At 42.7% G+C, this 27,550-nt stretch overlaps 2 protein-coding genes and 1 long non-coding RNA gene across 7 annotated transcripts in view; 2 read left to right on the forward strand and 1 right to left on the reverse strand.

The window, feature by feature from the left end:
* Positions 1 to 113: 113 nt before the first annotated feature.
* Positions 114 to 6,167, forward strand: LOC310745669. Its single transcript, XR_014540298.1, has 2 exons — positions 114 to 218; positions 2,168 to 6,167. It is a non-coding gene; the product is annotated as an uncharacterized lncRNA (long non-coding RNA).
* Positions 3,830 to 27,550, reverse strand: part of FYCO1 (FYVE and coiled-coil domain autophagy adaptor 1) — a 62,677-nt gene continuing 38,956 nt past the window's right edge. For both annotated transcript variants that reach the window (XM_083577621.1, XM_083577620.1), the window contains exons 15-18: positions 8,514 to 8,609; positions 7,529 to 7,739; positions 6,845 to 6,954; positions 3,830 to 6,165 (exon numbers count right to left, since the gene is read on the reverse strand). In XM_083577621.1, coding sequence (XP_083433747.1) covers positions 6,084 to 6,165; positions 6,845 to 6,954; positions 7,529 to 7,739; positions 8,514 to 8,609 — 499 coding nt within the window. In that variant the 3' untranslated portion in view covers positions 3,830 to 6,083. The remainder of the gene's footprint in view (positions 6,166 to 6,844; positions 6,955 to 7,528; positions 7,740 to 8,513; positions 8,610 to 27,550) is intronic.
* CXCR6 (C-X-C motif chemokine receptor 6) lies at positions 20,303 to 27,318 on the forward strand. Of its 4 annotated transcripts, none has more exons than XM_083578191.1 (4): positions 20,303 to 21,006; positions 22,310 to 22,449; positions 23,737 to 23,819; positions 25,906 to 27,318. In XM_083578191.1, the coding sequence occupies exon 4, from the start codon at positions 25,927 to 25,929 to the stop codon at positions 26,968 to 26,970; it is 1,044 nt and encodes a 347-aa protein (XP_083434317.1). In that variant the 5' UTR covers positions 20,303 to 21,006; positions 22,310 to 22,449; positions 23,737 to 23,819; positions 25,906 to 25,926; the 3' UTR covers positions 26,971 to 27,318. The 4 variants fall into 4 exon arrangements, with proteins under 4 accessions (XP_083434317.1, XP_083434316.1, XP_083434318.1 ...); XM_083578190.1 differs by having other exon boundaries at positions 22,310 to 22,369; XM_083578192.1 differs by lacking the exon at positions 23,737 to 23,819 and having other exon boundaries at positions 22,310 to 22,369.

A 27,550-nucleotide genomic window follows, 5' to 3' on the forward strand; every position in this document is an offset into this window, starting at 1 on the left:
AACGTCCGGCCGGGGGCGGAGCAGTTGAAAGGCAGCGCGGAACGTTCGAAGGACGGCTCTAATGTTAGAGACTGGGCTGCCTTCTTGCTTATTTCTCCCCTAGGGCGGGGGAGAAATCCGGGGTTTTAACGTGACTTTTATTTCTGGGCGGCTGTAGCCCCCCCTTTTAAAAAATAAAAACAAGAGGGATGCATGATCTAATTCAGGTTTTATTTAGTGTAAGCATCTCCTTTATTCTCTCTCTCTCTGCGTAAATACCGTTATTATTAATTAAATTTGTATTATTATTAATTAATTTTTTAAATCTTATTTTTAAGTTGTATTCATTCAACTTGTTTTTATTATTGGTTGTTAGCCGCCCTGAGCCCGACCTTGGCTGGGGAGGGCGGGGTATAAATAAAATTTATTATTATTATTATTATTATTCGGCCCTTCATCCGGAGGACGCTGGAGTAAAATTCAGCTGCCACTGTATGTATTTGCGAGAGAGGGAAGCCTTTTGCCCCTTGCCTTTAGGTCCCTTAATTGAATTATGTCTGGGTTACAAAAACCAAACACTTGGAAAGGCAAACATACCCTCACAAATCATACTGTCCTGTTTATTATGCCATCACAAGGCGCAAACCAGGGAAAGAGGTGGGCAGCAGATCTGTTCCAGTTTTCAAGGTTGCATAGGTATGTAATTGTATAATATAAATACAGTATGCACACATTGCAATACGTGCAGTATGCACACATTATTGCAATATGTAAATATTAAATAAATAGGTCATACAGCGAACATTTGAACCATTAAAAACAAAATCACCTTGATAAAATTGTATTTCATTTTTAAACTACAGTCTAGTGAGATAACCAGATTCATTAGCATTCCAAATTTCCCTGTTGGTGATATTGCTAGGACTGCCAGATCTTTGTCCTGAACTTTCAGAATATTGGCCTATTTCTCAAGGAGCATGGGAAGAGTAAAATCTCAAAATGGGCAGCTGGAGGGAAAGGGGGTAGGGGTTTACCTATGCCTGAGAGGTTTTTCCCGCTTGGCCCTCCCTTCCATACCCCTCACCCTGCACCCTAAGGCACCAATTCCTGGGCCCTTCCTTTGACTACTCTGTCCCAGCCCAGTGGCCTCTTTCCTTTAGCTTCCAGGCTTTGTTCGCTGTGACTCTGGAGATCCTGCAACCCTACATATAACTGATTACTAATTTTGTAAAATGTCATTCACTTTAAATGACAGATATTTTATTTAGTTCCTGAGCATAAAAGGCATCAAGAGACATTCTAGTACAAAAACCATCTGCATCCATACAAATGTACAGACATAAAATGTACAGACATTGGGGGGTTTTTTTGGCCTGTGTTAGATCAGTTGAGGTTTGGTGTCATTCCAGTGTGCAATATATTTTTGCAGGTACAAAATTTCCTGTTAATTTTTAAAAATAAATAAAACCACACTGATTTCAATTGCAAAACAAAATATCAAACTGAATGCTGTCGCTGGTCAATTTTGCTTTCTTTACGGAGCCTCTCTCCCTCTCTCTTTTTTGACATAGTGGCTTTCAGGTTAATAAACCAATCTTCAATAATAAGTAGAGAAACACAAATGGACAAAATTTTTGAAAACCAAACCCCAGCTAAATTCTGTTTTGTTCTTTGTGCAGGTAAACCTTCCTCTGCAAACCTTGTTAGTGTGGTAGATCCTACTATGCAAGCAAATATATTACTAAAGAGATACAATATTTGGTGTACAGTCCTCTGCATGTTTACTCAAGTTCCATTCTGTTCAGTGTGGCTTACTCCTTGGTAAGCGTGCATAGTATTAAAACTTTATTTCCAGGACCATACCTAAAGAGACTTGTGAATAGCTGAAATGTGGTTTGTTATTAGCGATACTGCAACACAGTAAATGAGCATTGCCACTAATAAATAAAAATGGATTGCTAAGATTTATGATGGATATGCATAAATAACAACCAGTTATTCATCAGCCACAATGTTTGCCCGGGGTGATGAACTGAACTATTGTGTAGCTTCCATTTTCAGCATCTTTACCTTCACGAAGTGATTCATTGTGAATTGTTTGGGCTATGGTTTTTGGGGGATAACCTTTACGTATGATAGTGCAGCTACATAATTTACTTTCTGTTTTATGTATTTTGCCTATGCTCAGCCTAGAGATGGTGAGATGAACTGTAAAGTTCTATTTCGAAAAGTTTAAATAGAACTGTGAACGACTTCATTCCCTTTTGCCAAAACTCTGGAGGCGGCAGCATCAGCATCTGGAAAGGCCTCTCTGCTCGTGATCCAAAGGTGATACTGCTGTCTGGGGCCTGGGGACAATTTTAGGCTTCACCTCTAATGAGGCTTCCAATACTCTGAGCTGAGAGTTCTTTCTGACCTTATAGAAGCTTGGACATGACATCATCTCATGTTCGGTTTGCGGTACCACATCAAAGCTCCTATTGGGATGCATTCATGCATGTGTGTAAGTGCAATGTTAAGGGTTGGGGAGACATAACTGAGCTTGCAATGGGTCAGAGAAATGTGTAAAGCCTAGTATTGGTATGAGGAACAAGCTGAAATGAAATGCAGTAAGTATGTGTTCTCATTTATGCTGATGAGCTTTCAGTGAGCCCCACGGAACAAATATTCTTGGGTTTGAATCCAGAGAAGTTTCTTCTGTTGAAGGAATCAAGTTTCTCAGAGGGAGAAAGGTCCTCTGTAGGGGCAAGGTTCTCTGGATTCAACCCTCTGTTGAAAAACATAGTAACTGGAAACCAAAGCTATAAAGTAAATACAAATAACAGATGTCTTGTTGTTCAAACAATTATGTATATTCAAAGTCATAAATCTGAAATATAGCATTTGACAGTATCCCTTTCATATTAATTTAAAATACAAAGAACATTAAAAAAAGCATTCTATCCCCAAACCACAGCAAAATAGAATGGAAAACCAGAGCTAAAATATTAAGTGGATTTCAGTTCAAAATCCATTTTATATTGCACAGTCCATGGCAAACAGCATTTCAACTTTTAACATTAAATTCGCAATGCTTCTCAATTCAAAACAATACACCCCTAGCCCTTAAATAATAACACCATTCAATAATGAAATGGCAAATGCACAATATATACTATATTGCTTCTACTTCTTCATTTCCTTCTACAATTTCATCTCAACTGTGTCGGGCATTGCGCAGATCTGTATGTAACTATACCAGCAATATACATGGGAGGAGGGGAGTTGTATAATGAACACAACCACTGCTTCTCTGTGGCGCTGATATAGCCCCCACCCAAATCTGCACAAGTATTTGCATAATGTTGTCATACAATTTAACTAAGCCGCTATTCCTGTATCACACAGCCTTAACTGACAGAACAAATACTGTACTGTACATAAGGGGATAGTAAAGATGTGAAGTAGGAGAATAGCTGGCAATGTGATATGTACTCGGCTAAAACATATGGATGGAGCCAAGCTACTATAGCTGTGCTATAGTAACTTTCATCCCCGGACAATTTAGCTCCTTTCTCCTTTCCCCACCATGAATCATTGAGTTGGATTCGATCTAAATTAGTTGCACATACGTCTAATTGAAAACAGTGTGAAAAGTTAGTAATGACTTAAGTTCCACTGATTTCAGTTGGAAGCAAGTGCAAGTAACTTGGTCTGAATTCATTCCTTTTTTTTAAAAGGACTAGACAGGATGCCAAAACATTTACAGATGCAAAAACCTTTTTTTTAATTGGTTGCTCTCTTAATTGAAGGAATCTAGAGAGTAAAACAGCTTAAGTCTTTCCTACAGCACATATTGCACACTTTCTTAAAAGTTTCAGCATGGGGAAGAGATACTAGGCTTAACAGACGTGTTAGGCAATCTCAAGTAGGACCCTGTCCTAAATATCCTGGCTGTTGTAACGTAGAAGGTCTTCTCTAGATCATACAAATAATTGCTTAATAAAGTACCTCCTCTACTTAGTTTTTTCACAAATTTCATTTCATATCCATAGTTCCCCTACTGTCATAGAAACATTGACCTTGGCACTGCAGTTTAATAGTGTTCAGAAGGAAGTGTCCAAATTTCTCAATGTCTATTGTGGGCAATAATAAATTCTTCAATACTGATTATCTATGGCAGGAATGCCTTCATTCCTATGATAATTCTTGCCAGAAAAAGTTTCCAAAAAAATTACTTTGGGGGAAAATGGGGTGGGGAGTAGCTTGCTTCTTACCAAAATAGAAGGAAAGCATTTTGTGTTTCCCTGAAAATATCTATGAAATAAAGCAATTTTTAAAGTCTCAAGTTATTCTCACTTATTTTCAGACACAAAATATTTGTAAACTGCAATCCTATACTCACCTGGGAATAAGCACCATTAAATCAATAGAACTTACTTTTTCAGTAGATTTATCTAGGATTCAAACTCAGGCATTTTTTGTCTTTTGTATCAGCAGTTCCTATTTCAACTGCTCCTGATGCAAGAATAGTTGAAATAATTAACTGGCTGTTATTTCAGTGATTTCCATGTCTGACCAATTTTATTTGTAGTGGCATATCTTAAAGCATTCACCCCAATACTTCCTTCTACTCTTGCAGTTATGTGAAATTATTACTACACATCTTGTATCCCTATGGTTCATATTCCTCACTCTATTGCTGTCATATACGCCAGTCCTAATAATTTTCATCAGTGTATTTGGCCAGCAGTGGCAAAATAAAACGCTTGTGCAACTTTTGTGTTTGTTGATTTTAAGCATTCATAGTTTTAGAATTAGCTAAGGTAGTGTTTGTTGTCCCCCCTCTTGGTAATATTACACAAAGTTTTGTCAGTATGGGAGGTAGTCATGTTGAGTCTTGTTTTTATTCTTCACTTAAAAAATAGAAACTAAAAATTGTGTCTATCAAAACAAGTGCTTTAAGGAAATATTCTGCAGATATGATTTTCATGGCCATATTATGCACTATTACTGGATAGATTTTTACTAAATTATGAAATGGTAAAATGAATTTAGGAAAAGAAACCCCTTGTGAATATGCTGCAGTTTAAAAATAAAGGTTTCCTTTTACTAATTCCAAAGCTGGCTTCTGCTACATGCATCAGTGAGAAATAGTTTATCTCACTGAAATCAATGCAAGTCACTTCCACACGACACATTTAGGCTTCAAGTACCAATGAAGTTACAAAATGACCTTTACCATAAAGGACCAAGATCAAGCAGGTGAATTTCCTCATTAAGGCACAGATTAATGTAAGCAGACTTTTATGAAGACTGCAAACAAGTTAAATAGGCACGTCATCTAGAGTCATTTTCCTGCCATGTGTAGTATGTGACCAAACAGCAACAAAATCTGTCTAATCACTTTCTTCCTGCATAGAAAGGTTGACTGGAGTAAATATGTCCATGATAAAATATACTATGATTTTGCAGAATTGAATTTTAATTTCATTCCTTTTGCAGCATTTTTTTAAAAAAATGAGACGCAGAAGCAGCGACATATAAAAATAGTTATATATATACGCTTCCAGCGTAGGTTTTCTTCTCATTATGAAAATAGCTAGCACATATGTGTGTGTGGTGATTCTTATTGGGACCACAGTGAAAACAAAGGGTTAAACCTTACCCTCCCCCATTCCATGGTCCTGATCTGTCTCCCTTGCTCTCACCACTACCTATTGGTTAAAGTAAAGAAAACACAATAGGGAGCCAAACTATATAAGAAACATCACATCTTGGTTGGCCCTGAATAAATCAAAAGAAGATGTCCTGTTTCTTAGCCCTTTTTACAATGCGTATCCGGATTATGAACAATTTTGCATCAAATGCAGCATTGCATAGCTTAGGTTGTTTAAATAAACAAAATGGCTTTTGAACAAGCACCTACAGTCCAGAATCATTAGTGTTCCTATGAAAGTTACGTTCCTTTATATCTACGCTTACATGTAATCGTGGTTTTAGAATTATTGCATGACTCTTATGAGGGCTCCCAACACATCTTTGATTTTAGTGCTTATGTGTATATAAATAATAGTGTCTCTTAAAAATATAAATTGAAAACATACAGTATATAAATATTACATTCAAGGATCTGGAAAATCGCTTCCATCGTAGATCACTGGGCGCTGAACAGATAAGTGATAAAAGACGTTTTTTGAGATAAACCTGTTGGGAAAAAGCAATAGCCGAAACATTAGCTGAGCCTAAACTGTGTGCATGTGTATGCAGATGAAGAAAACGTATACCTATGAGCATGCTCAAACTTTATGAGGCATCCAGTGAGAGGAAGCACTGCATTTTGGGGAAAACAGCGGGAGGGAGCAGTAGAAGGATACCAGGTAGCTTTCTATTATGCTCTGTCAACTAATGCAGATGGAAGATAGGGTGTGCTTGCAAGGACAGTACATACATGTGCTAGGTGTGGAAAGTCAAGTTTAAATTGGGCTCTATTTGTGAAATAAAGAAGAAGAAGGCAGGCTGTCCAATTTGGCCCCTTTGGCAGTTTTTGGCTGGCCACCCCCACCCCGCAGTCACTCACCTGATGTCATATCATGATGTCATGAGTGCACTCCTGGTTGTCCCTTTGCAGTGGGACATGAATTTGGCACTGTTTAAAATCTGGTGCTGAATGCAGGCGCCACTGAGATTGGTTCCACTCAGGAGTGCCGTGATCCAATTCCAGCTGAAAGATGTGGGGATTGCATTCGGCGCTGAATTTGAACCACAAGGGTTCAGAGAGAATAAGGAGCGTGCCTTTTGCATCCCCTTCAGAAACAGAACACACAAAATGCTACAGGAGACAAACGACTGCTCATTCCACTTCATATACTCCAGCCGCACCTACCTAGAAAAAGTGTTGTCAAATATGAGGATGTAGATACCAGTATTTCTGACTTTCACCTGCCCTCTGATGGTTTCCTTATGGGAATTGCACCGGATCATGGGAATAAGAACCTGCAAGAGACACACCGGAACAAAATTTGTCTACAGGAACTTTGCCATGGTCAAATGAATAAAGATCTCTTTAAAGGGCATGGTTTGTATCAATTAAGTTAATAATTAACAGATTATGTGTATATTTTGCAGCAACTTGATAAAGGAAGTCTTTTGAGACCCTTGAATGGAGGAAACCCCTAACTCTAGATGGTTTATGAACAAGTTAAAAAGCTTTTTGAAAGTCCACGTACGCTATGCCAGTTGCTTCACCTCTATCTGTTAACACTATCAAAGAACTCCTAACAGGTTCATAAGACCTGTCTCATGCTCCAGCAAAGCGTGTTTTTCTATATGCTTGGTTATTTTACATTTAACAATACTTCCCACCAGTTTTCCTGGGACAGAAGTTAAGCTAACCAGCTTGTAACTTCCAGGACTGTCTCCCTCCCCCAGTTCCCATTGTAAAAATTGGTGTTACATTGGCTACGTTTTAGGTATGAAAGCTGATCTGAGGGGCAAGTTACATATTTTTGTTAGAAATTTTGTTAGCAATTTCACATTTGACATCACCCCTATGAAGAAGTTGCCTTACTTTACACTGATCCAGAGGAGCATCTTCTGATTCTTGGTACACCACGCTGAACGATATGCTTTTGGGGTCTGATGAAAATACCCAACTTATTGTAAGGCCACTTTCCTCCACAGTGATGGGAATAACGCTGTAAGTATTTGACTTAATGAACAGTTCTCTGTTAGCTTCTCCAAACTTTAGAATTTCCTCTATGGTTAGAGGTAGCCTTAGCCTGAAGAAAACAAACGAACACATGACAGAACTGTATCTGATTGATGACGCACATGACACATGGGCTCTGAGTGTATACGTCCCTTTTGTACATTCTTTCCTGCAGAAACATTTGTGCACTGTGAATCTCAGACTCAAGGCCACTTTTACAATATACAAATCTAAGGGAACCCATTGCGTGTTTCCTTCATGTTTTCTCAGTGAGTCCCACATGATGTGAAAGGAAAACATAATTGTTCTTCATGGTCTCTGTGCAGTTACAAATATTGGGTTGAATTCAACTTACTCAGAGAAGACCCACTGAAATTAATTGATGGGATATACAATCCATGGGATCTATACCTCCACAGAGCAGCATTAAGAAACTTGCGAGTCTGTGAGCCCTGCTCCCAAAAAGGGAAACTTTGTGCCTCTGTGCGGTTCAGGTATGGGGCTAAGGCTCTTTTTTTAGATTTTTTTTTTAAAAAACACCACATGAGCGACAGCAATAAGGGAACTCCCTTTAGAGTTTCAGATTTTTTCACCTCAGAATAATTTTTTTACCTCATATCCAATTCATCTCTCCGTTGGCTTTTTCTTCAAAAAGAGAAAGAAATAGAAAGGAAAGAGGGGACTCCATGCAGCCAAAATCTCTGACACATATATGAGCTTTGCTCACCTGCTTGGAGTGAACACCGCTGAATTCAATGTGCCTTACGTTTGAGCAGAATGTATAGGACTGCACCGCTGATTTAAAAAAATAATAATTAAAGACTAAACAATGGATTTTGCTTACATCAGTTCTCCTGACTTCAGCAAGCATATCTCTGCATCCTGGGCCATTTGCAAGTCATCGGTCTCATCAAAAGTTGAGGAATTATAGGTGCTGTTTCTGAGGCAAAGGGATAAAGGGGATCATTAAACATTCTTCAAAATGGTACAGAGCAATCTTTAATGTTTATTTAAAATATTTATGCCCGGACTCAAATATGCAGTAGATTACAATAAATATTTTCAAAGCACAAAACCAAGTTGAATTAAAAATGTATCAAATGACAAACCTAAAAAAACACACAAGAAAATGGCAATGGCAGAATGTAGCAACAGCTGAGCCAAGTTGAATCTCTCTAAGGAGGAAATTCCATAGCTCCAAAATATATCCAGCTTTCACAACTGAATTTTATGACTTTCTTAAACTGACGTAGACCCCATCTGGTAGAAAGGATGGCTAGAACTCAACAGTACAATCCTACTGTACAAGTCTACTGAAAAGTAGGTCCACTGAATCCAGTGTAGTTTACTCCCACATGTATAGGATTGCATCCATAAAAAGAGTGGATCAAACCAGAGTTTCTTTGTTAGCTAGACTACAGGGCTGACTAGTTTCTCTGGGGAAATCCTAATGAAAGGAAATAAGCAGTAAAACCTCACCCCCACCCCCCCAGGGGGAAAGAGAAACTGATTATTTAAGGGACAAAGAGCAGTTTTTCCATCAGTAATTGCTGCAGCCTGGATCAACAGAATACAATAATGGTCTGAATTTGCAAAAAGGAAGCGTTCAGTTTAAAGGCACAGGAAGCCAGAATCATCTTAATAGGGCTTTGCCTGTCCACACTGGAAAAACTGATGCTGCAATCCATCCCCACTCCACCCCTCTCCCCTACACACAGTGTGGAAGCACCCTGATAACATTCACTATAGTAATGCAAACTCCTTAATTAACACTGCATAAAACATACTCTCATAGACAAAAAACTATGGAGTCAAGTTCTAAGACTAAATTCTTTTTTTGCAACACAGTTGATCTATATTGGCTGTGTAACGAATAGGAAGGAACATGACTTGTTAGTCCCAGGAATACTGTACTCCTTGCATAGGACAACTTGAGTTTTTCTGATATCCCATAAAAGCTTTTTATCGCAAAAGGGCCACGGGAACTTACAGTGTGGTGGTAATTTGTGTTGGTTCTTGTCCACCAGTGTCTGCAGTAATCAAACTATTGTGTTTGGTCACTACTATTTTGAATATTCGTAAGAACGTTTGTGAAATAAATCCATTTCTTGGGGGGGGGGGAACACTGCATAAAACAATCTGCTTCAATATATTTTAACCCATTTGACTTAAAAAGCAGATTAGCTGTAGCATCACTAGATGGCAGTGGATTACTAAGGTGCCTTAGTTTGCACACTGATATTCACACACTTCTTGCTGTTAGATGGCTGCTTGCTCTGAGGCAGTCTTATACACTGTGGAACCAATTCTGGCTCCCAACCACATCTCCCTAGTGTGTTCCTGAATGTTTGGGGATGAATATCTCCCCATCATCATTTGTTTGCTGCAGCATATGCCCTTACAAGGCTGCAGAACCCACACAAAGTAATCTTCATTAAAATCTTTAATAAACTAGGCTTTCCGGTTCGAACGAAAAACAGACGTCCTTCAAGACAGTCAATGTATTGTGTTGCATGGCACTTTATATAGCTGTCAGAACAGCTTCACATAGATTAACTGGTCCATTTACAAATGAAGCCCACACTGCAACCTATTCTACAAACTACAATAAAATGCTTTCTTCTAGCCTAATTTTGGCAGGGGGAGCGGATCCTGGCAGCGGGGAGAAGACCTCTATGAGCAAACACATACATGTGGGCATTTTGGGGCTTTAATGACTTCGCTGTGGTCCTAATCTGGATCACACACCTCGTGCTAGCAATTTGTACAGGAAAAAGCTCCCATTGAATGGGAGATTATTTTTACATGCAGATTGCCAGTATAGGGGGTACCCAGTCTGGATTGGGACCCTCACATGGGATAAAGGGTTAAAGTTTTCTGCCCTCATACTTGAGCATTGATTTACACCCTTTGGGAAATACTGCTCTATATAGTCTCTGGATGTGCAAAGATTCAGTGAGTTTTTGATATTGAGCATCAGTATTTGATATCTGTAAAGAATGCAGTAGCAGTCAATGTTTGACAGCTAGTTTGCAGTGCACTCACATTTTTCACATGTAGCTGGCATGTCAGTACATGACAGCTGACATGAGTCAATTCTTGGCAATATTTCCCTCTGTCTGCCTTAATCAGATAATCTGCATGATGTACTCATACTGTGCTTGATACTGACAGATCTTTGGGGAATGAATACTAGTAAGACAGGGACGTGGGTGGTGCTGTGGTCCAAAACACTGAGCCTCTTGGGCTTCCTAATCGGAAGGACGGCGGTTCGAATCCCCATGATGGGATGAGCTCCTGTTGCTCTGTTCCAGCTCCTGCCAACATAGCAGTTCAGAAGCATGCCAGTGCAAGTAGATAAATAGGTACGGCTGCGACGGGAAGGTAAACGGCGTTTCCATGCGCTCTAGTTTCTGTCACGGAGTTCCATTGTGCCAGTAGCAGTTTAGTCCTGCTGGCCACATGACCCAGAAAGCTGCCTGCGGACAAACGCCGGCTCCCTTGGCCTGAAAGCGAAATGAGCACCGCAACCCCATAGTTGCCTTTGACTGGACTTCACCATTCAGGGGTACTTTACCTTTTTTTTTTTTTTTTTTTTTTTTAACTAGTAAGGCCTTCAAGGTCATTTTGCACACCTTAGCTAAAAAAAGCAAGTTTCAAATGTCAAGACTGAAACAATTTAGAACAGATAACAATCATCTTAGTCTGTGGGTTTTTTGTGGCTTTTACATTTAAAAAGCCAGCTGTGTCAAAGGAAACAGATCAAATGTGATATGTTTCACTGCAGAAAAGTAGGTCAGCACTATGGTTTATCTTAGGCCTAATCCTGCTTGAGGTAGCAAACCTTTGTCTGGGCTGTATAACTTTAGAGTTCAAATAGCTTGGAATAACTGAACGCTGCTCCATACAAAAATATGTTCTATGCATTTCTTTATCATGTCTTTAATACACAGGCAACTCCCAATTTATGTGGGGGTTATGTTCTGACGTACTGCATGTGTGAGGGAAATCACATATGTTTGAAAAACCATTGGCTAAGCCTGCAAACACCCTATAAATATCTGGAAACCCCTGAAAACACCTTTAAAAAACAGCAGCAGTTACCAGATGCCAAACTCCACATACCCTCCCACATTTCTCCGATAAATAGGGAAATCCTATTCCATAATCATCATCATCATAATTCTATTATTAATATCCTGCCCATCTGACTGGGTTGCCCCAGTCACTCTGGGTGGCTTCCAACATATGTAAAAACATTAAGAAACATTAAGAAACTTCCCTATACAGGGCTACTTTCAGATGCCTTCTAAAGGTTGTATAGTTACTTATCTCCTTGGCTCAGGAGTCGCATAACTCCATACCCTCCAACATAAAAATAAGGACCCCCTAAGTAAAAGTGGGCCATTTCGGAATAAAATCAGAAACCAGAACAGCTTCTGTAAATCCAGGACCGTCCCTGGAAAATAGGGGCACTTGGGGGGGGGTCTGCTCTACCCTCTAAACCTCCTTGCTCAAACGTCAACTCTCCATAGGCCTCAATGGTCAGTGCAAGGGCAGGGATTGCACTTGCAAAGGTTCATGTGATTGTTAGGCGTTGTTTTCCCACAATTTTTTTTGCCCTTTCTGGGCTCTACTAGGGCCATTTTTGCAATTTTTAAATTCACTCTCAGGTTTGGCGCAACCAGGCATCAATTGGACGTGCGTAAATGGGGAGTTGTGGGACGCGGGTGGCACTGTGGGTTAAACCACAGAGCCTAGGACTTGCCGATCAGAAGGTCGGCAGTTTGAATCCCCGCGACGGGGTGAGCTCCCGTTGCTCGGTCCCAGCTTCTGCCAACCTAACAGTTCGAAAGCATGTCAAAGTGCAAGTAGATAAATAGGTACTGCTCTGGTGGGAAGGTAAACGGCGTTTCCGTGCGTTGCTCTGGTTCGCCAGAAGCAGCTTAGTCATGCTGGCCACATGACCCAGAAGCTGTACGCCGGCTCCCTCGGCCAATAAAGCGAGATGAGCGCCGCAACCGCAGAGTTGGTCACAACTGGACCTAACGGTCAGGGGTCCCTTTACCTTTACCTTTAAATGGGGAGTTGCCTCTACCGCTTTTTCCATCAGAAAGGATCAAATAAAATGTGTATAAGACTGCACTGCTAGCCATTACACTACAACAGCTCTTGTACTGCATGGACAAAGACGACTGGGTAGTGTAAGCATGCAGCCTTGCCCCTAAAATAAGGAGAAGACAAAATCAACAGGGACAAAAGTGATTTTAACAACTTGCCCAGGCTGATCTCAGCGCCTTTTGAGCAGAAAGATGGTTCATCAGGAGCAAACGCCTCAACGAATGCTTCAAGAGGTAGCTGAAAGTCCTTTAAAGCCTGATCCAGTCATTTTGAGGAGCGGGACACACTGGAATCCTTTTCAAAATACCAATGAAAACATAACCAGCAATACATTAACTTCTGCCAAAACGAACCCCTAAAACACGCCAGCATTTTGAAAGCAAGCTACATGCAGTTATATTTTTGGGATGTCTGGAGAGTCATAAACAGATCGTAGATTATTATTATTTAGATCAAAGCAGGGTGGAGGATCCCTAAAGGACCAGGGAACGAATGGTAAGTGGTGTGGGACAGGGTGTTTAATCAATGTTATTTTCCCAATCTTAACCCCACCCATCTAAAAAAAAACCCCTGCTATTTGCTCTGCTGAGAAAAACCTGTGGGACAAATAGTAACCCTGCCAGGTGGAGATTTAAACAGGAAAACCTGCCTGGGAATAAAGCGTTAAACATTTCAATTTTCCTGTGGTGCTTTCCCAACTCTGTTTAGGTTCTCTCACAGGCTTTGATCTTATAAATTCATCCACCACCACCCCACAAAAAACCCATTCATAAGCAAGTCCACAGGATATCTTGTTCATCCAACCATGTGCATCATTTAGTTCAGTTTTCCATTCCATTGAAAAGGATGTGACAAATTATCTCTCTGATCAGTCTCTCTATCTATCATGTACAGCTACAGTTTTCCTACAATATATATTGTTTCAGCCACATATGTACCATAAACAACTCTGTGATCTTTTTCTGCTAAGAAGCGGTATAGACTGTAAATCCTTGGAATAAAATAAATAAGAAGTACTGAGCATACATTACAGGGATCTTGCCTCAGCTCCTACATGCTGTCATCATAAAACAATGACTGCCTCTTTCATGCGTTCATGAGTAAATGCAGTTTACAGATGGATAGCTCTTCTGAAAGGGCCCTTACACGCTTGTATCTGAAATGGCATGGCTGTAATCTCTACTGAATGGAGAGAGAATTAAAGGTAAAGGTGTTGGGATACTGCCAGGGAGACAAAGGCCATCACTGCCTCCACGTCGACTCCGGACGTCCACCGATCTCCCGTAGATACAGTATCAGCAATTAGCGACATGAGCTTGCAGAACTAGCTTGCCACATTCCGGAGCTCATGCACACTCTATCAGCAGATAATGCACAGCAAAAGTCGCACTCAGGAGAGCATTATTTACAAGTTTTATTCAGCGTTGATCAGAACAAAAAAAACATGACTGCCTGCTTCAGTGTCTCGGCACCAAGAGAGAAACGAAAGCAACAGAAAACATAAACATCCTGTGAACAGGAAATGCGTAGGCTGTGACACAAACATCCTGCTCCCTTTTAAGGTGGAACGGAAATATCCTAACATCCTCCCCCTTTCCGTGTAACCTGTAGTACCTGTGGTTCAACCCAATTGCAACCTTTGTACGTAAACCTTAAGTTGTTCTCTGTTAACAACCTTAGACAACAGATCAGCAGGAATTTCATTTCCTGCCATGTAGGACACCTAAATGAGTCCTTTCTGAATACACTCTCTTGCACGATGTAGCTTAATCTGCAAGTACTTGGTTCTTTGCTTGCAACTCTCTGAGTTCAGCAAAGCCAAACAGGATCTATTGTCTTGATACACTTGTATAGGACATTTCACAGAAACTCCGATGTCCTTAAACAGTTGCATCAACCATTCACAATCCATGAGTGAAAATGACAGAGCATTGAGTTCTGCTTCACAGGAACTTAGGCTCACTGTCATCTGCTTTTTGCACAACCAGTCAAACAGGCAGTGGTTGTACATGTAACATACTCCAGAAGTGCTTGTACCATCCGTGGTGTCACTTCCAAAACTTGCATCTGCAAAGATTTCAAGACCTCCAGTCTTCTGACTGGTGAACCTCAGCCTGTAGTACATAGTCCCTTTCAAATAGCGGGCTATGCGCTTCAGAGCTTTCCAATCCTGAACAGTAGGATTATTAGCATGTCTGCTAAGCAGGTTAGTGCTTACAGCTATGTCAGGTCTTGAACATCTAGCAATGAAATTCAACTTGCCTAGAATGCATCTGTACAGCGTAGTGTCAGAAAACGCTTCAGCAGTACTATCTACCTGGTAACCTGTCACCATCGGTGTGTCTGCTGGGTTTGCATCAACCAAATTCAACCTGGTTAATACATCAGCAATTTTCTGTGTTTGGTGTACCAGAAAATTACCTGCTTGGTCCCTCTCCACCTGCAGAGAAAGATAGTTGGATACCTCACCAAGATCCTTCATGTCAAAGTGCTCCTTCAGCTGAGCTAGGGTGCTTTGGTACAAAGCCTGATTCTTCCAAAACATCAGAAGATCATCAACAAAACATAAACAATACAGTTTGTTTTGCCCCTCCTCCTTGACAAACACACATGGATCAGCTTTGCCCTGGTGAAAACCTAGAGAAAGCAACGTCTCAGTGAGTTTTGTGTTCCAACACCTGGCACTCTGCTTGAGACCATATAAGGATTTCCGCAGTTTACAGACCATTCCCTTCTGTATCTGCATTCCATCAGGTGGAAGCATGTACAGCTCCTCCCCCAAAATCCCGTACAAAAAAGCTGTATTAATGTCATGATGGGAAACATGCAGTTTCTCCTCTGCAGCGATTTTGAGCATCAGCCGAATGCTCTCATATTTGACGGTGGGCGAGTAGGTCTTGTGGTAATCCTGTCCTGGTACCTGTGAAAAACCTCTGGCAACCAATCTGGCTTTGTGTCTGACAACCTTGCCATTCTGGTCTGTCTTGGCCTTGAAGACCCATTTGCTGCCAACCAGTCTCATTCCTGGGACTACCGATACCAGCTCCCAAGTTTGGTTCCTGTTCAAGGAATCAACTTCAGCCTTCATGGCATTAAGCCAAGGCTCAGCATCTTTAGAGGTTAACTCCTGAACCTCTTTGAAGCTTGAAGGTTCCCACACCTTCTCTGAGCTACTAAGAACAGCAGTTGCCGTCTTAGCAAACTCATCAGCAAATCTCTTTGGAGGTCTGCCTTTGGTTGCCCTTTCAGACCTGCGAACTAGACGCAAGTCTTCTGGACTCATCTCCTCCTTCTTAGGAGAAAAGTGACCAATGGTGAACAGTGGTTCTTCCAGTTCATTGTCAGACGCATCAGATGGTCTGACTGAGGCTTTTGCGCTCTTGTAGTCTGCTGTGTCATCACTGTCGCTGACACCAGCAGCAGCGCCGCCCACTGAACTGGAATCCGAACTCTGATCATCATCACCATCATCCTCATCCTCATCCTCCTCAGCTTTCTCAACATTATCTGCCTTTTTCACATCACCTTCATCCTCCTCTGGGTAACTCTGGAAAATTCCCACATTTTCCCCCCACTTAGGATTGTACTCAACACTCTTTGTGAACTTAATGGACTTAGAGTTAGTCATCCATACTCTATGCACCTTTTTCGTACCCCATGAACAAACCATGTGCCCCACGCTTCCCAAGCTTCTTGCTCTGTGGGGTGTGTACCCACATGTCAGAACCAAAGATTCTCATGTGCTTGACGTTCGGTTTCTTACCAAACATCTTCTCATAGGGAGTACAACCAATAGGTGATGACAGTCTGCGATTATAGGAATAAACAAACGTTGACAGAGCTTCCCCCCAAAACTTCTCAGGGAGGTTGGCATCATGCAACAAGGTTTTCAGGCCTTGAAGCAAAGTCTGATTTGCGCGCTCCGCAAGTCCATTCATCCATGGCGTTCTAGGCGTTGACAAGTCATGCTGGATTCCCTTCTCAGTCAGGAAAGCTTCAAACTGCTGAGAAGTGAACTCCCCGCCCCGATTAGTAAAGAGACAGCCGATACATTTACTGTGAACATTCTCCAACCAAGCACAGAATGCCTTGAACCTAGGAAACGCTTGCGATTTCTGCTCAAGCATAAACACATGAATGTACCTAGAAAAAGAATCAATTAGAACCATGAAGTACCTTGCTCCACCCAAAGAGGGCGCAAGTGGACCAACCAGGTCTGCGTGAACCAGCTGGTAGGGTTTGGAAGCCTGCCTGCTAGACTCCTTGCCTTTTGGAGCAACCTTCACCTTGTTCTCTGCACAAGATACACATTTCATGTGAAACTTACAGGGTTTGATGTTCAAACCTTCAACCAACTCAGGCATCTTGGCCAGCGCCTGCCAAGACATGTGACAAAATCTTCGATGTTGATCATGAATACATCCTGCATGAAGAACCTTGTTAGTTTGTGCAACACAACAAGAATCAACATTAGACATAATAGCATTGTCATCATAAGTTATACAGAATAAGCCATCCATAAACTTTGCATGCAAAATGTCCTCTTTGCCTTTCCTGATGACACAGACGCTCCTCTTGAAGGAAATCTCAAAACCACGCCTAGTCAGCTGTGGGACACTAAGCAAATTGTCCGCAGCACCTGGAACAAAAAGTAGATCTCTGATGGTAGTGTGCAGACTTGCAAGTTTCACAGTCCCTACTCCTGCACTTTGCAACGTCCTTCCATCAGCCAGGTGGATCTCTCCGTCTTGAGGTGTGAAGGAGATAAACAGGTGCTTATCTTTTGACAAATGGCGGCTCGCACCAGAGTCCACAATAAATCTGGCCTTGGCCTTTGGAGCAGCTTTTCCAGCAAGCAAAACCTTGTTTTCCACCGGCGTGGGCTTTTGCTGCTTGCCCCCCTGCTCCTGGCCATCAAACTTGCCTTTAGCCTTTGGTGAAGCTGTGCCAGCAAACAAAGCCTTGTTTTTCCCTGGCTTGGGCTTTCCACCCCCCCTGCCTCTGGCCATCTGCTGGCTTCTTCCTTTGTTTATTTCCAGTCTTTGGACAAAACTTCTGAGTGTGACCTTGGGTCCCACAGTTCCAGCACTTCACAGCTGCCAACGCTTTGGCTCCCCCTGGAGGCTGGAATGCTGTCCCACATTGCTCCCCCTGAAGCGCACAAGCCGACTCAGCTGCATTTCTCCTATCATATTCGTTTTGCAAAGTCGCCAAGACCTTTGTAGCAGTGAGGTCTTGCGCAGGGAGGGTCGCCAGCTGACTTGCCACGGCATGGTAGCTTTCATCCAGGGAGTCCAGGATGAGAATTGCAAACAGTGACTCAGGCATATTGAAACCTCTCTGAGTCAATTCCTGTCTGAGATGCTGCAAATGTAAAACGTGGGCTCTAAGGTCTTCCCCTGGCTCCAAACGCTTCCTGTGCAGCTTTCTGAAATAAAGCAACACAGACCCAGCCTCTTGTCGGAGATGACAGGCTCTAAGCCCGTCCCACATCTCACGGGCACTGGCCTTGCCAGCCAGGGTGATTAACTCTTCAGGAGCTACTGAGAGCAAAATTATCCCCATGGCTCTTGAGTCCTGTGCCCTCCAATCATCTGTCACAGGGGCTGGGGGGTCCTCAGAAATGGTATTCCACACTCCAAGCCTTCTCATCTGGCCCTCACAGTACCTTGCCCAGGTCTGATAGTTGTGGCCATTTAGCTTTGGTGGAGACGGAGCAGCTTCTGAGGATTGTAAAAGATCCATCTCAGCTTTTTACTTGAGCCGTGAGTCTTTTTCACTTCAGAGACTCCTTATATTGGCTCCCATTAATCACGAAGCCTGCTTGGCTCGGCTCCCAGGCCAATTAGGCCAGCCGGACATCAGAGACTCTTGCCGCGGCAAACGAAAAGCCTCACTTTCGCTTTTCATCCACATACCTCTCAGCAGTCTGTCGCAGTCTTACTCTCCTGTAAGTGCCGTGAATCTGGGCCCGAAACCTATTGTTGGGATACTGCCAGGGAGACAAAGGCCATCACTGCCTCCACGTCGACTCCGGACGTCCACCGATCTCCCGTAGATACAGTATCAGCAATTAGCGACATGAGCTTGCAGAACTAGCTTGCCACATTCCGGAGCTCATGCACACTCTATCAGCAGATAATGCACAGCAAAAGTCGCACTCAGGAGAGCATTATTTACAAGTTTTATTCAGCGTTGATCAGAACAAAAAAAAACATGACTGCCTGCTTCAGTGTCTCGGCACCAAGAGAGAAACGAAAGCAACAGAAAACATAAACATCCTGTGAACAGGAAATGCGCAGGCTGTGACACAAACATCCTGCTCCCTTTTAAGGTGGAACGGAAATATCCTAACAAAAGGGACCCCTGACCATTAGGTCCAGTCGTGACAGACTCTGGGATTGCGGTGCTCATCTCGCTTTATTGGCTGAGGGAGCCAGCGTACATGTGGCCAGCATGACTAAACCACTTCTGGTGAACCAGAGCAGCGCACGGAAACGCTGTTTACCTTCCCGCCGGAGTGGTACCTATTTATCTACTTGCACTGGCATGCTTTCGAACTGCTAGGTGGGCAGGAGCAGGGACCGAGCAACGGGAGCTCACCCCGTCGTTGCGGGGATTCAAACCACTGACCTTCTGATCGGCAAGTCCTAGGCTCTGTGGTTTAACCCACAGCGCCACCCATGTCCCTTTACTCATTCAGCTGTACCTTTATTCATTCATTTATTTACCGTATTTTTCGCTCTATAGGATGCACCTTTTCCCCTCCAAAAATTAAGGGGAAATGTGTGTGCGTCCTATAGAGTGAATGCAGGCTGCGCAGCTAAGCCCAAAGCCAGAACAGGGAGAAGGAGCGCCGCACAGTGCTCCGTCTCGCTGTTCTAGCTTGGGGTTAGCTGCGCAAAGCCTCCACAGGGCAGTGGGGTGAAGGCACCCTGCTGCCCTGCGGAGGCTTCAATGGCCGTCCCCGAAGCCAGAACAGAGAGGCAGAGCGCTGTGCAGTGCTCCGTCTCACTGTTCTAGCTTGGGGATGGCTGCGCAAAGCCTCCGCAGGGCAGCGGGGTGCCTTCACCCCGCTGCTCTGCGGAGGCTTCAAAGGCTGCACTCCGTTGGCTTCAGGCGGCTATCCGCAAGCCTTCGGAGCGCAGCGGGAACTCCTGGAGAGTGAGAGGGGTCAGTGCACACTGATGCCTCTTGCTCTCCAGGCTACGCTTCACTGGAGAGGCGCTGCACAGTTTTCCCTCTCTGCGCAGCGCTCCTTCAGCAAAGCGGGAGAAGAAATGGAAGGGGCTCCGTTTCTCCTGCCGCTTCGCTGAAGGGACGCTGAGCAGAGAGGGGGAGATTCCCCCCCCCCCGTTCTCCCCCTCCTATGGTCCGGTGCGTCCTATGGTCCAGTGTGTCCTGTAGAACGAAAAAGACGGTATATGAGAATACCTTGGCAGCGTACATTAAAATATGATGAACCACAAACAATAAATCAAAAATCAAAAATCAAATAAACTAATCAGTAGCTAGGGTCACACTTCAGGAAAAGCCAGTGTGAGGAAGTTCTAAGCAAGCACTGAAAACCTGACGCAGTTGACACTTTCAGGATGGCGAAATATTGCGCTGCTTCATGTAAAACTTGCCGGGGGCTAATTTGAGCAAACTCATAATTTTATCCTCTACGTCTGGCATTCTACAGCACTAGTAATTTTATTGCTACAGTTCTCTATTTTGTTTGGCATTATTTTGCATTATTTTTTATATATTTGCGAAGAGTTTCTTTCTGAATACAGCTCACTGACTGCAATAAAGAGACAGAGGGAGGCAGCCACCTCAGGCAGGTGATTTTGGGCGTCATGAAAGGGCAGCAGATGCTTAGTTATTTATTATTTTATTTTTACTGCCAGGCAGGGGACAAAATAATTGTGGGATTTTTATTTTTATTTTGCCTCAGGTGCCAAAGTAACATCAACTAACCATGCACTGGTCAGCCCTGGTTGCACATATTTTGGCATATAGATCTACATATTAGCTTTATTTTCACCCCTAGCCTGGCAGCATAGGCAATGCCCTCTCTTCTACACTGCTTTGTGGTTTTGTCTGATGTATAAAATGAAGAAATCACTGAAAGGAAACTCCAGAGGCAGCAGCTCTAATAAATACGCATAACCACCACTACCTCGAGCTGACATCTGAATTTGAGTCTCATCTCTTGCACTGACTGCTGGAAGGTATGTAGCTATCTCTTCTTGCCTCAGACAGAAAGCTATCCCATCTTTGTAAACATTAGGCTGTGGCGGGGCCCAGTTGGTTCCTCTAATAAACCCCTTGAAAGCTAACTTAAGTAGCTTTCAAGTTACAAATAGGTTAATTTTCTTTACCAAGAGGTTTTGCTGCAAAAAAAATATATTTATCTTATTTACTTAAACAGAGTCAGGTTAAGACAATAGGGCACTTGCACTATCTTCTGGGGGCATATATTATTATTCGAGTTTTCCCATCTACCAGAGATTTGTTGTTGTTTAGTCGTGACCGACTCTTCGTGACCCCATGGACCAGAGCACACCAGGCACTCCTGTCTTCCACTGCCTCCCGCAGTTTGGTCAAACTCATGCTGGTAGCTTTGAGAACACTATCCAACCATCTCGTCCTCTGTCGTCCCCTTCTCCTTGTGCCCTCCATCTTTCCCAACATCAGGGTCTCTTCCAGGGAGTCTTCTCTTCTCATGCGGTGGCCAAAGTATTGGAGCCTCAGCTTCAGGATCTGTCCTTCCAGTGAGCACTCAGGGCTGATTTCCTTAAGAATGGAGAGGTTTGATCTTCTTGCAGTCCATGGGACTCTCAACCAGAGATAGGCACAAACAAATCCAAATATTGTTGGTACATTCACTGTCATTGTTTTCAGCCTGCAAATGATATGTAACTGATTACATTTCCACCTCCTTTGCATCTGCTGGAAACCACAGGAGGGGAGAGTGGCTTATGTGCTCAAATCCTGCTTGCAGGTTTCCCACAGGCATGTAGTTGGCCACTGTGAGAACAGGATGCTGGAATAGATGGGCTACTGGCCTGATCCAGAAGTCTCTTCTTATGTTTCCTTTGCATTGAAATGAATGGGGTGGAATAATGTAATGGCTTTGTGCAAATTATGTAAGTTAATTCCTTTTGCCACAATGAACAGCGAGACAAATAATGTTGTTTTTGGCAAAAGACGAACTGCAGCAAAAGGGAAACAGTGTTGCATGCAGCAAAAACAGAGTGGAATGGAAAATGATGTGTTCTTACTTTTTGGACAGTAGATAGTCTGACCTATTAGATAGCTTCCTGTTAGCCATGTGACACAATAAGGAAGAACCATCACCGCACAAAACAACACAAAATTGCCACTGTTTCCCAAAAAAACCCACTAAATTCTTTCCGTAGGATTGTTTGGCTCTGCTACGTTAGATTGCTAGTTTTACTCTTTTAATATGAATATTCTTTTCTGTTGATGAGTCATATTCTAGCTCGATTTGGGAAATGCTGTTTCTTTCAGGGTTCGGGCCAACTTCGTTATCGTGAAAACACAGCTTGTGAAGTACAGCCAGATTGTGAAGTACGGCTCTTTAACTCCTTTCACTCAGTACTGATATGGGACTGGTGGCTGCAGCTGCCTTTTCATGAGTATACTTTCTGGTATTATTTAGTCACAGATAACTTTGTGGTTTTGCTATTACTAGCGTTTGAAAAGCTGTTTGAAAAGCACTGTGCTATGAAAGAAATGAAACTCTAAAGCCTAGTCTTGCAATGAGATCCTATCTCTGGTAATTTATTGCCTGTCACCTATACCATCAACTTCAGGAAAGTGACATGCAAGTAAAGAGAAGCTAACATTGAAATGTATTCGTTTATCATTAACTCACTGGTATCCCAAATGCCTCATCAACAAATACAAATTAGAATAATTATCTGGGGCACTGTGTCACGGAGCGGTTGGATGCAAAGGAATGGTGGGAGGAACCAGTTCCCAAGGGAAGAAGACTCAGAGCCTGGGGATTGGTGGTGGGGCGGCAATGAGTGGTCAGAGGGAGAAGACTGGGAGGAGGTGGTGTCAGAAGCTGAAGAGCTAACAAGGCTTAGTGAGCTGGGAGAGTCTGTGACAGAGAGGAGTCCAGAATCAAAGGCAGAAGCTGAAGCAGAGAAGGAGGGAGGCCAAGAGGGAGAGATGAGTTGGGCTGCTGAAGAGCCCCTCTTGCTGCGACAAGCTGTCCTCCTCCCAGAACCAGATGAGGCAAGAAAGGGGCAGAGAAGTTGGCACAGGCTCTGATTGCTATGGGGAAAACCCTGAAGAGGAGGGAATTTAAGACAGCTGTGAGGAGGTAGGGACTTTCCATCTCGGCAACAGATCCATGGGGCAAGACCTTCCAGGGATGAGCTGCTGTTCTCATCAGGCCTGAGACTCCACCAAGTTTGTTCAGATCATGTCCTGGCTAATAAAGAGTTAGCTCCAACTTGCATAGTGTGATTTACTGCCAGCTCGTTCCTGACACACTACCAGTTAAATCAGGAATGTGGAACCTGTGGCCCTCCAGGTGTTGATTGGCTTCAACTCTCATCAGCCCCAGCCAATGGTCAGGGGATAATGGGAGTTGCAGTCCAGCCATGTCTGGAAGACCATGGAATGCCTGTTCCTGAATTAAATATTTCCATTCAAATGGTGGGGATGGCCAGTTTACGTATTGACTTGCCACTCCTGCTTGGCAGGAGGGGATTCTGGCAACCCAATTCCAAACTCCCTTGTGATACTGAATGTGACATCATATGGAGAACAGTAGCTAGAGTAAGATGTTGGGGAGTCAAAGAAAGAGCAGCTAAAAGTGCAGGGACAATTGTGATAAAAATGAAGGGGAAGAGACAAAGACTCCATGCAACTTAAGTGGCCTACGGCTTGACTCAATTAATTTTTTTATTTATTCCATTTAGAGCCTGCCTCTCCTCCAAGGAACTCAGGGTGGCATATGTTGTTTCCCCCCTCTGAATTTTATCTTCACAACCCTGTGAGTTAGGTAAGGCTGAGAGATACGGAGTGGTCCTAGAACACCAGTGAGCTTTGGGGCTGAGTGGGGATTTGAACCCAAGTAATGTACCTTGGTCCAGTCCAATACTTGATCCCCAGTAAATTAAGCATGCTGCCCCAAGAATTTTATTATCAGTGCAGTGTATGTTCTGCAATTTTGCACCGGTGCTGTGCAAGATCATAATATGGAATCATGTGCAGAATTCGGCATCCTAAGAACCTCTGCATGTTTTTTTTTTTTTTAAAGTAGATTAAAAGGATACTGGGAAATGGGATGCATGGCTGAGAGTTCCAGCCCACAAAAGGCAGAATTTCTCTTTCTTACATATCAGTGATATCTCCCTGAGGCTGCTGGCAGTACATTTTGAAAAATAAGCAGTATGTACAAATGTGCACACTTTATACAGTCTTGCTTGGATGTGGGTTTCATTGGTGTATAATTATGGCTGGGTCTTAAAAAGTTTTTAGTGCAGAATGATGTTCATTTATCCCTGCCCACCTGTCAAAATCCTTTGTGCAACTTTGCAAGTTTGCCTCCTGCTCTCTCTGTCAACTCCTAATCTCAGAGGTTTAAAAGGGGAGTGTGGGGAGGCTGGCAAAGGCTTTACGATAGTCCCTGTGCTCCTGTTTCAGACTGAAATGGCAGTGTGGGGACTGCCTTAAAGCCATTTGCAAAAGTGCTCTTTGAAACAGACCCTTTCACCTTTAAATGAGAAGAGTGGCAGCTGCTTCAAACAGTGCTTTTGCAAAACACTTTAAAGCAGCCTTGGAGACAGAAATGGAAGCATGGGGGCTGCCTTCATGTGCTTTGCAAAAGTATTGTTCGAAGCAGCTTACATTTCTGTGTTGGTGACAGCAGGGTGGGTGGGTGAGACTACTCTTCCTCCCGCCCACAATACCACTGATGCCACAACCTGCCTGCTCAAATAAAAAGAACGAGTTGCTTCAAACAGCGTTTTTGAAAAAGGCTTTGATCCCTGCTCATCAATGATGTCCACAAACCAGAGGTTCCCCACTCCTGGTTTACATGATCACATTTCTTGGGATGGAAGAGATTTTTTTAAAATCCCCCTACCTTGCCAGGTCTTGCGACCTTCTTAAATTAATTTAAAATGTTGAATTTAGCCCTTGAACAAGTATATTACAAAACAGAGGTTTAAAGCAGCTCAGGGGCTGCTACCTCAAGATAACCAGAGTGCGGAAAACAAGCTGTCTGCCTGAATCTTACTGTTGTTGCTAATGACGGTTTGCAATAGACTGTGCACAATGCTTAATACAGTGGTACCTTGGTTCTCAAACACCTTGCTACTCAAACAACTAGGAACCCAAACACTGCAAACCTGGAAGTGTTCCAGTTTGCAAACTTTTTTTGGAAGCCAGATGTGCTCCGTTTTGAGTGTTATGCTTCCGATTTGAGTACCACACTTCCATTTTGAGTGTTACGCTGAGGTCTGTCTGTTCTTGCTATTTATTTTGTGTTTTTGCAACTCTCTTTTTTGTTTTTGTGACTGTGTGGAACCCAGTTCAGCTATTCATTGATTGATTGTGTGACTGCAGTTTATTGCTTTCACTTTAAGGATCCATGGTCTTGTTAGATAGTAAAATTTATTTTAATTTTTTTTAAGGGTTGTTTTTAAACATCTGGAACAGATTAATCCATTTTGCATTACTTTCTATGGGAAAGTCTTGGTTTTGGAACGCTTTGGTTTTGGAACGCTTTGGTTTTGGAACGGACTTTCAGAACGGATTAAGTTTGAGAACCAAGGTACCACTGTACAAACACTTCCAAGAGTTTGAAACTCAGCCCAAGCAACACTGGCTTGAATCTACCAATCTACATCTTACATCTCAAAAGTTAGCTTATATGGGCTTCCTCCCCACTCAGTGGTAGATAAGGCAAACACAACCGTAGATGGGGGTATATGCAGTACATAATCAGGGCTTATATCATGTCCCTTGTCAATGATTATGTGGTTTCATCACAGAGCAAGTTAAATTTAAGAGTTTTGCAGCAATGTAGAGAGACATTACAACCCACCTACTGAGACCATTTTTCAAATGTGTATGTTTTACAGGTATTTGAGAAAGCCGGCTACATGGCTACCGATGATGATTATTTTGCCGACTACCCCAACACCACATTTCAGAACGATGAAAGCGCACATAAGACGTTTACAGCGTTTAGCAGTGTCTTCCTGGTCTGCATGTATTCATTTGCCTGTATCTTTGGAGTCTCAGGGAACACTTTGGTTCTTATCATTTTTATCTTCTATGAAAAAGTAAAGGTGTTGACGGATGTATTTCTGGTGAGCTTGGCTGTGGGTGACTTGTGCTTTCTTTGCACCTTGCCATTCTGGGCTTATTCTGCTGCTAAGGAGTGGATCTTTTACACTTTGCCGTGTCAAATCATCCGAGGCCTCTACACCTTGAATCTGTACGGTTCCATGCTAACCCTCACCTGCTTAACTATTGACAGGTATTTTGCTATCGTCCAAGCCACCAAAGCACACATCAGCCAAGCCAAAAGAACAGCCTGGGGTAAAACGGTTTGCATTTTCGTTTGGGTGCTTTCCCTGCTATTTGCTTTGCCACAGTTTTTATTTAGCACGCAGAAGGAGTATAGCAAAACGGTATGCATTGCAGACTACCCTTCAAATTCTTTGCAGATGTTCACCGAAGCAATTCAAATGACTCTTGGATACTTCTGCCCTTTGCTGGTCATGGTTCTTTGCTACTCAATCATCACAAAAACTTTACTGTACGCGAAGGGCTTCCGCAAGCAGAAATCCTTAAAAATAATATTTGCCATTGTCGTGGTGTTCGTTTTTACACAGACGCCCTATAACATCTTGAAACTCATTCGTGCCGCGGACCAGAGCGTCATGATGGACAATGGATTCTGGTTTGAATATGCTTTGATCGTAACGGAAGCCATTGCTTATTTCCACAGCTGCCTCAACCCTGTTCTCTATTTCTTTATCGGTTTGAAGTTTAGGAGGAACCTGATAAAAATTCTGAAAAAGCTTGGATGTGCTAAACATGAACAAACCAGGAAGCCATGCCAAACTACGGATGATGATTGCTCAAAATCCTGCACCGCCACACAGAATGCAGAGGAAACAAGCATGTATCCGTTGTAAGAGGATCTTGAAAACATCTCTTTTGTAGAGCTTCAGTTTTAGTCACCCTGGGCATTCGTGCGAGCAAAAGCAACAGGCAGAATCTCCTCAACATAGCTATCCTGTTTGTAAAGTTGGTGAAAGCTTCCCTACAAGCAAACTTTGCAGAATCTCCTTGCCACCCTGATTCTTATGCTAGAGGCATCTTATGAGAAAAGACTCAATTGCATTACATTTCATACAATCCTTAAAAATGTTCAAACATACCTACACTCAATCCCACAGATAATGTATGTTTGTATGCTTGTATATTCGCAATATGTGTGTATTAATGCTGAATTATTTTAATAATAAAAACTTTTCCAAAAAGACTTAATTGCGTTAAGGTATACAGCAGCTATGGAAGAAATGCTGAATGGGAGTTTAGGTTGTCACTTAGCATTTACCGTTATTTTAAGGAAGTCCCAGTGGGAAGCTGCACCCTCTGCTTCCCAGGAAGAATATACTGGCAAGGAGATGGCCATCTTGTCCCTGGTAAAGGCTTCATTTACTCTGCCCTCTCTGTCTCTCCCCACCCCCCTTTTGCATCATGCTTATTAGA

The sequence above is a fragment of the Podarcis filfolensis genome (genome assembly GCF_964270895.1).
Source record: "Podarcis filfolensis genome assembly, chromosome: 12".
NCBI classification, from domain to species: domain Eukaryota; kingdom Metazoa; phylum Chordata; class Lepidosauria; order Squamata; family Lacertidae; genus Podarcis; species Podarcis filfolensis.